Source organism: Leptodactylus fuscus, chromosome 1 (genome assembly GCF_031893055.1).
Source record: "Leptodactylus fuscus isolate aLepFus1 chromosome 1, aLepFus1.hap2, whole genome shotgun sequence".
NCBI classification, from domain to species: Eukaryota; Metazoa; Chordata; class Amphibia; order Anura; family Leptodactylidae; genus Leptodactylus; species Leptodactylus fuscus.
Window position 1 is genome coordinate 22,224,154 of NC_134265.1, and position 16,477 is coordinate 22,240,630.

The window sequence follows — 16,477 nt, forward strand, 5'->3', positions numbered from 1 at the left end:
CGTCGCATTCGCTCCAGCGCCGTCACCAAAGCTGGAAAAGCCACAGGTTACTTATCCCTGATGCTGCAAAGCAACCGCTCATTATGTGGCTAATAAGCGCTAAGCTCCCAAAAAAGGCAAACGCCACTAAGTGCTTCCTGGACAGAAGAACAGATCAATTCTGCTTCATTCTCCTTGTTCTCGGCGCATTGGCAGATTATCTAGCCCCGTGCTTTGTCCGAGCGAGACAAGAGGATTAGGATTCCGCTCTTGCACATTCTGCCGCCACAATTATGGACCATCTGTTACTTTCTTCTCCCCTCTACACAGGGCAATGTCTGCCATGGACTATGGGACATAGCGGCACTGGTTAATATTGAAGGGTATGAATATTTTTGCAACAATGTTTTTATTGCTCCAGGGCATTTGCAGTAATACAGTGGATGATGCAACTGCAAATATCTTTGAATAAAAAATATCAGTTCGCTTTGTGTATACAGCTCTCATGCAGAACTATTGTCTATGGCTATGAGTCCACATATTCCAGTTGATCACTGGTGGTCACAGCGGGGAGGGGTCACTTTGCAGTCTACATTTAAAGGGATCCTTCTAACTTCTAGGGATTATCCAAAGAGTTCTCTATCTATCTTGACTGCTGCTCTAATACCAGAAAGGTTAATCCACCTTGCACATGATCTATATAGATGAAGGAATCATTTCCCCATAGAAACCATAGTCTTTTATAAGACATCTCCAGTCCTGACACTTTTTCGTACCAAACAGGGGCTTATCTACCAGGGTAGCAGCAGTAGTAGCTGCCACAGGGCCTGGGACTGACCGGTAATGAGTCCTATTTACTTACCGATTCTGGTTCCTGCCCATGGCCGCCTGCGCTTCTCCTTCTGTGGAGGATGCTGTGAGCAGGACCAGGATCTGTAAGTGACGCCACGGGCCCACAAACACTGAAAAGACCCCTGAGTATAATAATTGGATGCCCAGGGAAGGTGAGGGAGCATGAAAAAACAGAGTTATATACCTCTCCTGGCTCCAGACTGGCTTCAGGCCTACTTTTGTGATGTCTCTGATGTCAAATGGCCGGGGCCTGTGTCCTTCTCCATCACAACACAGGCCCAGGTCAAGTGACGTTTCGTACGTCATTGAAGATGGCCGATATCAGCAGGCACCGCATCAGAGCTAAGGAGAGGTAAGTAACAGTGTTTTTTTATGTTTGTATCCTCCCCTGGATCTCTGATTATTATACTCTGGGGTCTGAAAAGACCACAGAGTATAATAATTGTTCATGGGTGTCCACAATGGGACATAATACTGTCTGCAGGGGTCACTATGGGGCATAATACTGTGTGCAGGGGTCACTATGGGGCATAATACTGTGTGCAGGGGTCACTATGGGGCATAATACTGTGTGCAGGGGTCACTATGGGGCATAATACTGTGTGCAGGGGTCACTATGGGGCATAATACTGTGTGCAGGGGTCACTATGGGGCATAATACTGTGTGCAGGGGTCACTATGGGACATAATACTGTCTGCAGGGGTCACTATGGGGCATAATACTGTGTGCAGGGGTCACTATGGGGCATAATACTGTGTGCAGGGGCCACTATGGGGCATAATACTGTGTACTGGGGCCACTATGGGGCATAATAGTGTGTGCAGGGGCCACTATGGGACATAATACTGTGTGCAGGGGCCACTATGGGACATAATACTGTGTGCAGGGGCTACTATGGGGGATAATACTGTGTGCAGGAGTCACTATGGGTCATAATACTGTGTGCAGGGGCCACTATGGGGACATAATACTGTGTGCAGGGGACCACTATGGGGCATAATACTGTGTGCAGGGGCCACTATGGGGCGTAATACTGTGTGCAGGGGCCACTATGGGGGATAATACTGTGTACTGGGGCCACTATGGGGCATAATAGTGTGTGCAGGGGCCACTATGGGACATAATACTGTGTGCAGGGGCCACTATGGGGGATAATACTGTGTACAGGGACCACTATAGGGCATAATACTGTGTGCAGGGGCCACTATGGGGCGTAATACTGTGTGCAGGGGCCACTATGGGGGATAATACTGTGTGCAGGGGCCACTATGGGGCATAATACTGTGTGCAGGGGTCACTATGGGGCATAATACTGTGTGCAGGGGTCACTATGGGGCATAATACTGTGTGCAGGGGTCACTATGGGACATAATACTGTCTGCAGGGGTCACTATGGGGCATAATACTGTGTGCAGGGGTCACTATGGGGCATAATACTGTGTGCAGGGGCCACTATGGGGCATAATACTGTGTACTGGGGCCACTATGGGGCATAATAGTGTGTGCAGGGGCCACTATGGGACATAATACTGTGTGCAGGGGCCACTATGGGACATAATACTGTGTGCAGGGGCTACTATGGGGGATAATACTGTGTGCAGGAGTCACTATGGGTCATAATACTGTGTGCAGGGGCCACTATGGGGACATAATACTGTGTGCAGGGGACCACTATGGGGCATAATACTGTGTGCAGGGGCCACTATGGGGCGTAATACTGTGTGCAGGGGCCACTATGGGGGATAATACTGTGTACTGGGGCCACTATGGGGCATAATAGTGTGTGCAGGGGCCACTATGGGACATAATACTGTGTGCAGGGGCCACTATGGGGCATAATACTGTGTGCAGGGGCCACTATGGGGGATAATACTGTGTACAGGGACCACTATAGGGCATAATACTGTGTGCAGGGGCCACTATGGGGCGTAATACTGTGTGCAGGGGCCACTATGGGGGATAATACTGTGTGCAGGGGCCACTATGGGGCATAATACTGTGTGCAGCGGTCACTATGGGACATAATACTGTGTGCAGGGGCCACTATGGGGCATAATACTGTGTGCAGGGGCCACTTTGGGGGATAATACTGTGTGCAGGGGCCACTATGGGGGATAATACTGTGTGCAGGGGCCACTTTGGGGGATAATACTGTATACAGGGACCACTATAGGGCATAATACTGTGTGCAGGGGCCACTATGGGGCGTAATACTGTGTGCAGGGGCCACTATGGGGCATAATACTGTGTGCAGGGGCCACTTTGGGGGATAATACTGTATACAGGGACCACTATAGGGCATAATACTGTGTGCAGGGGCCACTATGGGGCGTAATACTGTGTGCAGGGGCCACTATGGGGCATAATACTGTGTACAGGGGCCACTATGGGGGATAATACTGTGTGCAGGGGCCACTATGGGGGATAATACTGTGCGCAGGGGCCACTATGGGGAATAATACTGTATGCAGGGGTCACTATGGAGCATAATACTGTGTGCAGGGGCCACAATGGGGGATAATACTGTGTGCAGGGGCCACTATGGGACATAATACTGTGTGCAGGGGCCACTATGGGGGATAATACTGTGTGCAGGGGCCACTATGGGACATAATACTGTGTGCAGGGGCCACTATGGAGCATAATACTGTGTGCAGGGGCCACAATGGGGGATAATACTGTGTGCAGGGGCCACTATGGGGACATAATACTGTGTGCAGGGGCCACAATGGGGGATAATACTGTGTGCAGGGGCCACTATTGGGACATAATACTGTGTGCAGGGGCCACTATTGGGACATAATACTGTGTGCAGGGGCCACTATGGGGTATAATACTGTGTGCAGGGGCATGTCAAAATTTCGGCATCGGGGCTCCGCCATTCTTAGTAACGCCACTGTTATCAAAGATCAGTCCACCTTGCAGGTCATCCATATAGATGAAGGAATCATTATCCACGATGGGTCAGAGAAACCATAATCATTGTTAGACCTCTCAATGACCTCCAGACCTAATGGATGACTCTTGATGGTACCAAAGATCTGTCCACCTTGCATGTGATCCATACAGATGAAGGAATCGTTATCCAAGATGGACGAGAGAAACCCTAATCCTTGTGAGACCTCCAGACCTGACTGATGACACTTGACGGTACCAAAGATCACCTACAATCTTTATAGACGAAGGAATCGTTTCTCCTGACGGTTCCAAGACACCATAGTCCTCGTAAGACCTCTCCATGACCTCCAGGCCTGAATGATGACGCTCGATGATCCAACTCCTTGGTGTATCAAGGTTACAGCTGCCTGATCTAATAAACTTTACATCTATAGCAGATACATTTAATTCCGGAGCCATTTTGTGTTCTAACTACAGATATAATTGTTTTTCAGCCATAAAAAGAGAAAGATCTTGAAGGTTTAAATGATTCTCCGGTGAAGGATATTTCTGTCGGATTATTACCTTGGTGTCGCTCTGAGCGCTCGCTGAATACATAATATTTGATTTCATGTAGAACATAGGCATCTAGGCTAAATCCCCGTCAGGTCCCCAAGGTAAATTTACCCCGCTACAAGATTAATATTAACACTTTTCCATTGTTTTCTTTCGGAAAGTTCCGTTTTTTTGGGGCTATTGACTTAATGGGCCTGAGGCTGGAGGTTCTATGGTTTGTGGAAATCACAGCAATCCAATTTGAACATCAAAGTTATAGCAAAATCAATATGAAAAAAAAAGTTTCTCTGCGGATTTTTCCTCCTCTTCCCGCCTAGGAGACACACGAGCGTCTATTCCATCACAAATAGCACAAACGCTTTCATCTTCACAAGCCGAGGAGTCTCGTATTACAAATATCGCCGGCACCAGGTAACGTCGCCTCCGTAGCATTTACATTTTAATGGTTTTATGTAAGTTCATTAAAGACATGTTTTTTATTAGTTTGTACGTCTGCACTGGGATTAATACAAGGGAAATTTTTTTCGGAAGTGAAACAAGGGCACGAGGCAAAGAAAGACTTTCCAGAACATGAGCGAAGTAGTGAGAAGTTCTGCTGCGGAGATTGGGATGTGTCAGGGCTCAGCAATAGCAAAGGAGGAGAAGATACAGTAAGGGGTCACTGGGGCTACTATGTAAGGGGACATATGGGGTGTCACAAAGGTCACAGGGGTATCTTAATTTTAGAGGCCTTGGTATTGTGTTTGGTGAGCTGCGGGTTGTTGTCTTATGGGGCACTCCAAAGTAGATGTGAGAAAAACGTGCTGTTGTGTGTGTGTCTGTGTGTAGATAGATATGGGATAGATAGATAGATAGATAGATAGATAGATAGATAGATAGATAGAGATGTAGATAGATAGATAGATAGATAGATAGATAGATAGATAGATAGATAGATAGATAGATAGGAGATAGATAGATAGATAGATAGAAAGATAATAGATAGATAGATAGATAGATAGATAGGAGATAGATAGATAGATAGATAGATAGATAGGAGATAGATAGATAGATAGATAGATAGATAGATAGATAAATAGGAGATAGATAGATAGATAGATAGATAGATAGATAGATAGGAGATAGATAGATAGATAGATAGATAGATAGATAGATAATAGATGATAGATAGATAGATAGATAGATAGATAGATAGATAGATAGATAGGAGATAGATAGATAGATAGATAGATAGATAGGAGATAGATAGATAGATAGATAGATAGATAGATAGATAGATAGGAGATAGATAGATAGATAGATAGATAGATAGGAGATAGAGAAATAGATAGATAGATAGATAGATAGATAGATAGATAGATAGATAGGAGATAGATAGATAGATAGATAGATAGATAGATAGGAGATAGATAGATAGATAGATAGATAGATAGATAGATAGATAGGAGATAGAGAAATAGATAGATAGATAGATAGATAGATAGATAGATAGATAGGAGATAGATAGATAGATAGATAGATAGGAGATAGATAGATAGATAGATAGATAGATAGGAGATAGATAGATAGATAGATAGATAGATAGATAGATAGATAGATAGGAGATAGATAGATAGATAGATAGATAGATAGATAGATAGGAGATAGATAGATAGATAGATAGATAGATAGGAGATAGATAGATAGATAGATAGATAGATAGATAGATAGATAGGAGATAGATAGATAGATAGATAGATAGATAGGAGATAGAGAAATAGATAGATAGATAGATAGATAGATAGGAGATAGATAGATAGATAGATAGATAGATAGATAGATAGGAGATAGATAGATAGATAGATAGATAGGAGATAGATAGATAGATAGATAGATAGATAGGAGATAGAGAAATAGATAGATAGATAGATAGATAGATAGATAGATAGATAGATAGATAGATGATAGATCCCCTTCTGCAGTGTGTTGCTGCCCCCGTCACTGAGCAGACGTCACTCCATACCAGTACATATTATAAATGTCCGCAGCGTATTATGCTCGGCAGAGCAGTGACAGCTTTTACCAGCGCTCGTGTCCTGTCACCGTTCTACATTGGTCTTGTAAAAAAACCTTATCTCCAACTCATTACTAATCTCATTCTAATAAAACTCGTCATGTAGCGGCCGGCGGATGAGATCCATGCAAATAAGAGTCCGGAAGAGACCGGGGTGCTAATTAAGTTGGGACTGGTCACATTTGGGGAGATTTATGGAGTGCCATCTCTTTCTACTTTGCCCCTGAGCAATTTAGAATTCAGACAATTTTTTTTCTATATTTTTCTGTAAATGTTCTACTTATTAAAGTGTTAAAGGGATCAGTTAAAGGGGTGACATATACACCCAACTTTTTGAGTTAAAAGACATTAATAAAACAGGACCATGTTCTGGCTTCTTCTGGTGTCCTGAGTGACCTCAATGGTCCCGGGGAAGCCCTAAGGCCCATCAATGAAGTTTTTCAAACAAAAATTGTTTGACCTTGAAGCCCCAAGTAAAATGGGCCATAAGGGGTCATTCACTTATATTTTTTAAGAAGTAACACCAAACTTGTGCTTGAGCTATATGTTTTATTGCAATAGCCATGTAAATGATGCTGAGCTGCAATACCAAGGACAGCCATGGGGAAAAGTGGCACTGTTTTTGAAGAAAAAAAAAAAAAAAAATAGGTTCACTCGGTTCCACTAGTTACAAACCAATATGGCTTGGAATGTCTTAAGTGAAATCCTCCATTAGTCCCAGTAGTAAAGTTACCACCGGTAGGGCGACACTTCACCTCACGCCCCACATGGAGCCTAATAGCTTTTGGATTTTGAGCTCATCCTCTCCATGGATTGAGGGAACTTCATAAAAAGCCCCTGCTGACATTTATTACCATTAAGTCGGTTTAATGGCCGCCATCCCTCATCGAGCGCCAGACATTTATTTTCCGACTGTTTATTAGCCGCATCTGTTCTTAAAATCTGTTAGTACCGGGACAAACACAGCTCAATACAATGTGTCAAAGGAGCCATGATGCTCGGAATTATCTCCGGTCAGAATGTTCTATCCGTGGCCTCTGCCTTGTTTGTCACTCAATGTCTTTTATAGATGGACAAAGCAGTAACATAAAAACAGCAACAACAACAACAGCAATAGTATGGAGAGAATGTAAGCAAAAGAATATACCGATATGTACAGTATGTGTGTAATGGCCAGACTGGATAGCAAAGAGATTCTAGAAACTTCTGTCACTTACATACATACATAAATAGATAAATAGATAGATAGATAAAGTAGATAGATAGATAGATAGATAGATAGATAGATAGATAGATAGGAGATAGATAGATAGATAGATAGATAGGAGATAGATAGATAGATAGATAGATAGATAGATAGATAGATAGAAGATAGATAGATAGATAGATAGATAGATAGATAGATAGATAGGAGATAGATGGATAGGAGATAGATAGATAGATAGATAGATAGGAGATAGATAGATAGATAGATAGATAGATAGATAGGAGATAGATAGATAGATAGATAGATAGATAGGAGATAGATAGATAGATAGTTAGATAGGAGATAAATAGATAGATAGATAGATAGATAGATAGATAGGAGATAGATAGATAGATAGATAGATAGATAGATAGATAGATAGATAGATAGGAGATAGATAGATAGATAGATAGATAGGAGATAGATAGATAGATAGATAGATAGATAGATAGATAGGAGATAGATAGATAGATAGATAGATAGATAGATAGATAGATAGATATGAGCGATAGATAATCTTGATTAATCTGTTATAATGTTCTAGACATTATCAGGGGACCTTGACAGACCTCTGTATTTTTCCACCTTCACAAGCTCCATCTTCCTATGTATAGTCACGATGTGCCCTCGCTGTGGCTTCCTTGACATCCCTGGGCTTTGTGTATCTTGTCTTTGTATCTTGAGCTACTTCTCCTCAGTAAGTGTTTGTCCTTCTTTTCTTGTTTACACCTCACTATTCAGACATTGCTTCGCCCCTTTGTATAGAACCCCTTTGTTCTCCTCATTGGTTCCCTTTGAGTCATTGATAAGCTTAAGTGCTTTCGATCTGAATGGGGCCAGTAGGTGTATAGTAGAGAAAGCTCAGGCATGGCGGGTCTTTGCACATGAGGGCAAGGCTAAATAGTCAGAGCTGTGGGTTGTAGGTGGTAAGACCTCTGCATAGCAACAATACTCTCAAGTAACCATTCATTTACAGGAAATCAATAGATTTGCCTGTGGTTGCTTTTTCACGTAACCTCCGGGTAATTCGCTATTTTTCTCGGGTCAGGCGACATCTACAATAATAATTACCAATGTATTTAGCTGTTGAAAGTTCCAGTACAAGCACGTGATGTGAGCTAAATGGAAATAAGGTTACCGCTACCTCTCTCTTTTCATAAGACTGTGCCCTAATTGGGACCACAAAGAGGCGGGGCTTAAGCAAATTTGCATATATGGGAGTCGAGCGAAGTGTAAGGCGAGACCTCAAATTGCAATTATCATGAAATTGGCCAATAAATTTGAATTCTCCGCTTGGAATCTAATTTTACAATTTTTTTAGGAAAAAGAATGACTAAGTGCTAAATTCAAAAATACCGATTTTAATGCAATTTTACAAAAAAATTTAAAAATTCTGATGTAATTCTCAAACTTACCAAATTCAAAAATTTCTTATTAGGATATAATTTTCAAAAGTGTCAACCTTGGGTGTATTTTTTTAAAATCACCAAATTCAAAAATTTCTAAATTGTGACGCAACTTTGGAAACTGCCAAATTTTAACGTTTCTGATTTCAGTTTTGAAAAGTATCAAGTAAAGAAAAATTTTATAAAGTTAAGTTAAAAAATAAAATCCTCCTGGTTCTGATACTATTTTTATAGTGGACCTTTCATGGACTCATCAATGTGCGGTTTTATGTACCACTAGAAAGCTTACAGTGCACTGAATTCAGAGGGGGTATTCCTCAAGACCCAATGATGGCGCTAGCCTGTAAGATCCGCCCTTTTGACAGTGGAGAGATATTGGCACCGAAATTAACAGTGGTGCTATCTCCAGCCCCGGGCCACATACCGCACTGTTGGCCTTCTGGCGTTCTATAAAACCGCACATGATGACGTTTTAGAAATTGGCAAATTCAAAAAAACTTTATATTCTTAGTAGGGTTGAGCCGATCTTGAGATTTCAGGATCACTTTTAAAATCCGATTCCAATCATTTTCCATCCGAAAACTAATGCAAGTCAATGGGATTTTTTAATGATTGAAAACTGGATTTTAAAAACGATCCTATTCACTACACAGCGTGGAGTTCAAAAACGGAAGGCTTCAATTTTTGGACTGCACGCTAGGTAGTGATTAAAAAATCCACTGGCTACTTAGTCTACCCTGCTGTCTGGTTACCTGCGCAGAACCGCTGCCGCATCCCGGAGCTTCGGGCCTTTGTTCTCTGTCCTCCCCTCTCTCATTCAGACGCTGGCAGAACGCCGTGCACGCCCCCACCTGCCTAGGCTAATGTTACTGATGCTGGGAGTAGGCGGGGCTTGTTGTGACTACTCCTAGCATCAGTAACACTAGCCTAGGGAGGTGCTCTGCAGCACTCTGCCAGCATCTGAATGAGAGAGGAGAGGACAGAGAACAATGGTCCGGAGCCCCAGGGAGCGGCAGCTGTTCTCTGCAGGTAATCGGAATTCCGTTCCCGTTCCTTTTTAGGCGGGATCGTAACCCGATCATGATTGTGAAATTTACTCAATCGCCGATCAGGATCTGATCTTTTCCGATCCCGATCTGTCAACTCTAATTCTGAGATAATCTAGAATATTTTCTTTTATGTATTTTTTCTACCCCTATGGAACACTGATATAGACCATAGTGTTTATGCCACGTGAGGCCCCAATCTAAAAGGGGCTTTCAATATAAATTTTTTAAAAACACTTTCCAATCTGGACGATACCCTTTCTAAATGCATGACTGTGGGATGATATTGCCTTTTTGGGCCTCCGATTCTCTCCTGGTGACGTCATGCACCCGGGTTACTGCTGAGTCCTATGATTTGGTCATGCCAAACATGTGAAGACACCCTAAAATATTATAAATTCACTTTTGGTTCTATCTGCACTAGGGTTAAACGATCAGGATAGATCTTTTCCGATCAAGTAAATCAAGTAAATTTCACGATCGCGATCGGGTTCCGATCCCGCCTAAAAAAGATTGGGAACAGAATTCCAATCCAGATCACTCAACTTACCTGCACAGATCCGCTGCCGCTCTCCATTCTTCTCGGTCTGGTCCGCTCTCATTCACATGCTTTCAGAGCGACGTGCGCGCCCCCGCCTCCCAGGCTAGTATTACAGACCTAGGAAGAAAGCAGGGCTTGTGGCTTAGGAGAGTGTAGGCTGGTACTGGAAGGGGAGATGTGAGTGATTCATCCTGGAGCTTCGGGCCGTTGTTCTCTGTCCTCCCTTCTCTCATTCAGACGCCGGCATAACGCCGTGCATTGTTTAGACACAAATCTCACAAATTCAGCAAAAAAGTTCTTTGCAATGTTTTTGTGTAGGCAGAAATTTCACAAATTCTACAAAAATTTCTGTGTGATGTTTTTTGTTTAGGCACAAATCTCACAAATTCTACAAAAAGTTCTTTGCGTTGGCTCTTACCTTACAAAACACACTCGAAAACCAGAAGATTAAATTATTCATATGTTAGACAGCAAAAAAAATCCATCCACGGTGACCGCCCGGTGCATTCCACGCGGTGATGTCATCTAATTTGCAGCATCAAGGGTCACGTTCATAAAATATGTAAAGTGTTTGTCATCTCCAGAAAAAAAACAATATTTGCATAAATCTGTCTGTGGGGATTTTGCAGTCATTACACTCGTGTTCCTGGGTGAGAATAAGTAAAGCTTTTTCATTTTGTAAGCATGCATATTTAATTACGGTAGAGTTGCATCCAGATTTGTGGCCGCTCTTCCATGAGGATGCAAATGCGTATTGTGAATTACCGCCCTACTGTGCACAGGCAGACTATCTGTATTCCCGAGCAGTGAGAGGGTGCACCGCTAACAAAGCCCAGGGAATTTGCATTTTTTGAAATGGAAATCTCCTAAATTATTAAGAGTACTGGGTTCACATTGATTAGGACTATGCTCATTATCATTCCAAGGCCAACGTCCTGGCTCACGAGCCCTTCATCTTCCTTCCCCCTGGGTCGCTCATTATAAGCTCATAAACCATGTCCTATGGGGCGAGTAGTCTGGACAGGTAATTTACTGGATATGACTTGAAAGGGTTCTCTACCTTGTACATATGTCATGTTAGAATCGGGCTAATATTCCATGGGCCCCACGTTCCAAACCATAGGAAATAGATCATGGTGTCCTTCAAATGTGGGTTCCTTCTGTGGGACCATCATTACTTTAGAGCCTAGGTCCAACAGAGGATCCTCTAATACTCTAGTAGGCCAGTCCAACACCGGGGGTCATGAGTGAGCCTTGATTAGGTTCAGGGGTGAGCCTGCTACTTTCGCCACCCGAGGCTAACTGCAGAAAGCCTCGGGCGGGGGCGTGGCCGGGCGGGTCGGGGCGTGGCCGAGTGAAGGGGCGGGGCTTAGCGCCGTTCGCCGGCAGAGAGTAGGCCCGGAGACTGCCTGCGCTCTGCCTGAGCGTGAGGGGAGGCTGCTGGAGCAGCGCTGCTTCAGCGGCCTCCCCAAACCACCGCTCGGTGATAAGCCAGTCCAGGACAGCTTGTCCTGGACTGGCTTAGGGAAGCAAAAATGCCGCCCTCCCTGAGGCCCTGGCATAGCGCCGCCTGAAGCGCTCGCTTCAGGTCGCCTCATGGGAGGTGCGGCACTGATTAGGTTGGCCTTATATCTTTTACTGATGGGCTGTGGGTGAACTGGACTACAGATGGACAAATAGGTCCGCCGTGCCCATGTTGTCACAGGTCTCAATGGTGATCCCAGGCACATGAAGTCACTGAGGAGCTGGAAACAGAGCACCGGGTGCCACGAGGAGGCCAGAAGAGATATCAGAAGGTTATATTTGTCTCCTGCCCTGGGCCTTCAGCCATTATAGAAACCCCAGAGTATAATAACTTCTATCCAAACACAGGATGAATTAAATCTTCAGAGGTTCGCCCATCTTCAGAGCTCTCTACAGTCACGTCGCATCTAATCTCATGTCTTTGAGGGCAGGAGACACACTACCCTTCCTGACCCACGTCTTCAATCTGCCTCCAAGCCAACCACTACCCTATTTCACATAGATGAGAGGCAATAACCCCAAAACTGCTATCTACGGATGATCCCAGACCATGTCACTTGGGTTCTTGAAAACAATGCATTGATGTATAGGGTGTGACCTTCTATAGGGTGGTGCTAGGGAAAGTTTTCCTTTTCCAGGCAAGGAGAACTTCTTTGCATATCTCTTAGAGTGCCTAGCAGAATATGTGTAACACTCTGCACCCCTTTAAGGCAGTCTCCTTAAAGGGCTTATGCCTAAAAAATTTAATTTATCAATAGTGGATAAATTGTATATTGGTGGGAGCCTGACTGCTGAGATCCTAATGATCCTAAGAACGGAGATCCTGTGGGACAAGTGGGAGAACCCCCCAGTGGACGCAGATGTGACCCCATTGACTTCAGTGGGAGTGACAGAGGTAGCCAAGTGCTGTCGTTTCTTTAATATCACATAAAGGGTTGCCGAAGAGCAAACTGAGCTCTGCTACATGTGTTCATTGACTTTCTGCAATGCACTTCTCTATGCATTTTCTTTTTATGCTAATTTAAGAAATTGGACATTTTTCAATGACTCAGTTGGCAAATTGTTGGCAATCCTTCAGTCAAATCGCCCGGGATCAGAGGAATGAAATATTCGCTCACGTTTGAGTAATAGAAGCCCTGCCAAATTCTTCATTTATAAAGTGATGGATTCAGAGTTTTCCTCAAGAGGTGAAAGTCAAAGGACGGGATAAGAATAAGACATTGTCCTGATGATTTCTAGCCGTTCTAAAAATATATTAACCCTAAATTTAGATTGTGTTCTCTATGGGAGTACCAGTGAGTGCCAAGAAGACCCAAAGGCTTCTACTGAACCTAAAGTGACAGGGGCAGGAAATGGGATTACTTTGGGGCTCCTCGTGGGTGTGTCCCAGCACTAAGCATCCGCCCCTGCGTTTTGTTCATTATAATAGGAACTATGAGATGCCACCACTAGGGGGAGTTAAGCACTTACTGTATAACTTCATATGCAGTTAGCTCCCCCCTAGTGGTGCTTAAAGCCAATTATATTATACTTATCGGGAAACAGAACTTTTGCGACAAGGTTTTATTATTTCAGACTTACTGTAAAACTAAAAGTAGCTGATAATGAAAAGTGCAAATAATAAGCTCAGCTCTGCTGCACCAAGGATTCTCCTTCACTCTATGTAGACGTCTATAAGGACATCTGAGTGGTCTGAAGTAACTTTACAGAAGTTAATGGAAAAGAAGGATAAAGTTTGAGATGACCACAGTGCATTAAAGGTGTGAACACAGACGTGACAAGATCTACCGGCGAGAAGTATCTGGAGAGCTGAAAGTTACCAGTAGTCATTACAGGAAATCTTACATGTCATATACTTGGCACTGATATTCCTTATTCTTGGCAAATAAGTACTGAGACATGTTTTATTTATACCTATATTTTTTTTTCTTTCATACATTTGTTGGCCGTACACTAGACATATTTATAAAGTGTGTATATAGATCTAATATACAGGATGTAAATTTGAGTTACTTTTTACATATTTCAATTTATTTAGTAATGATCCTGTATTATTATTGTTACATCCTGTATTATACTCCAGAGCTGCGCTCACTATTCTGCTGGTACAGTCACTGTGTACATACATTACATTACTTATCCTGTATTATACTCCAGAGCTGCGCTCACTATTCTGCAGGTACAGTCACTGTATACATACATTACATTACTTATCCTGTACTGATCCTGAGTTACATCCTGTATTATACTCCAGAGCTGCGCTCACTATTCTGCAGGTACAGTCACTGTATACATACATTACATTACTTATCCTGTACTGATCCTGAGTTACATCCTGTATTATACTCCAGAGCTGTGCTCACTCTTCTGCTGGTACAGTCACTGTGTACATACATTACATTATTATCCTGTACTGATCCTGAGTTACATCCTGTATTATACTCCAGAGCTGCGCTCACTATTCTGCTGGTGCAGTTACTGTGTACATACATTACATTATTATCCTGTACTGATCCTGAGTTACATCCTGTATTATACTCCAGAGCTGCGCTCACTATTCTGCTGGTACAGTCACTGTGTACATACATTACATTACTTATCCTGTACTGATCCTGAGTTACATCCTGTATTATACTCCAGAGCTGCGCTCACTATTCTGCTGGTACAGTCACAACTTTTTGTATAGATGAAATACAATATACAACATATGATATGTTGCTTTGGAAAACTGTATAAAACAATTGTCTTCTCAGATTACAGGTTTAATCTGTTTATTCTTTTTATTTTTCAGAGTATTAAGGTTAGCTGGCTGCCGCCCCCATCAGGCACCCAGAATGGATTCATCACAGGGTACAAAATCCGTCATAGAAAGACGACCCGACGGGGAGAACTGGAGACCATAGAGCCCAATAATCTCTGGTACCTGTTCACAGGTGAGTGATGGCAGGTTATATGCCAGACCACTGAGCATAACAATAGTATGGTTCAGACAAGAACCTTGTATCTAGAGTCATGGATGAGATAGGGAAGAGCATTAGGATTCATGTACATGTCAAACCCATGTGCACAGACCCTGCACCATGAGCCACTGTTTGATGTCTCTGTAAAGTATTGCTTCTTTAAGAGGAAGCCCGAATTAGAGTCCCCTTATTCAAACAGTGTTTTCCCCTTGTGAATCACTGCCTCTGTTGCCCTGATATTGCTGATTTTTGTCAATATGCAGGCTGTTTGGTGGAACATGGGTGTTACCATTCACCTCTTTTGAGTAATGTCAGCACCTACTTTGCTTCAAAGAGCAAACAGCATATGGTTCAGGTGACAGTAACCTATCTATCTGCAGTGCTGGGGTGATATGCTGGTTCTGGTGACACTAACCTATCTATCTGCAGGACTGGGGTGATATGCTGGTTCTGGTGACACTAACCTATCTATCTGCAGGGCTGGGGTGATATGCTGGTTCTGGTGACAGTAACCTATCTATCTGCAGGGCTGGGGTGATATGCTGGTTCTGGTGACACTAACCTATCTATCTGTAGGATTGGGGGTGATATGCTGGGTCTGATGATACTAACCTATCTATCTGCAGGGCTGGGGTGATATGCTGGTTCTGGTGACACTAACCTATCTATCTGCAGGCCTGGGGTGATATGCTGGGTCTGGTCACACTAACCTATCTATCTGCAGGACTGGGGTGATATGCTGGTTCTGGTGACACTAACCTATCTATCTGTAGGATTGGGGGTGATATGCTGGTTCTGGTGACACTAACCTATCTATCTGCAGGACTGGGGTGATATGCTGGTTCTGGTGACACTAACCTATCTATCTGCAGGACTGGGGTGATATTCTGGGTCTGGTGACAGTAACCTATCTATCTGCAGGGCTGGGGTGATATGCTGGTTCTGGTGACACTAACCTATCTATCTGCAGGGCTGGGGTGATATTCTGGGTCTGGTGACAGTAACCTATCTATCTGCAGGGCTGGGGTGATATGCTGGTTCTGGTGACACTAACCTATCTATTTGCAGGGCTGGGGTGATATGCTGGGTCTGGTGACACTAACCTATCTATCTGCAGGGCTGGGGTGATATGCTGGTTCTGGTGACAGTAACCTATCTATCTGCAGGGATGGGGTGATATGCTGGTTCTGGTGACAGTAACCTATCTATCTGCAGGGTTGGGGTGATATGCTGGGTCAGGTGACACTAACCTATCTATCTGCAGGGCTGGGGTGATATTCTGGTCCTGGTGACAGTAACCTATCTATCTGCAGGGCTGGGGTGATATGCTGGTTCTGGTTACACTAACCTATCTATCTGCAGGGCTGGGGTGATATGCTGGTTCTGGTGACAGTAACCTATCTATCTGCAGGGCTG

General features: G+C 43.4%; 1 protein-coding gene across 6 annotated transcripts in view; it reads left to right on the forward strand.

Annotated features, from left to right (window-relative positions):
• Positions 1-16,477, forward strand: part of DCC (DCC netrin 1 receptor) — a 634,243-nt gene that overhangs the window by 517,061 nt on the left and 100,705 nt on the right. For all 6 annotated transcript variants that reach the window (XM_075267856.1, XM_075267865.1, XM_075267883.1 and 3 more), the window contains exon 13: positions 14,893-15,034. In XM_075267856.1, the coding sequence (XP_075123957.1) occupies positions 14,893-15,034 (142 nt within the window). The remainder of the gene's footprint in view (positions 1-14,892; positions 15,035-16,477) is intronic.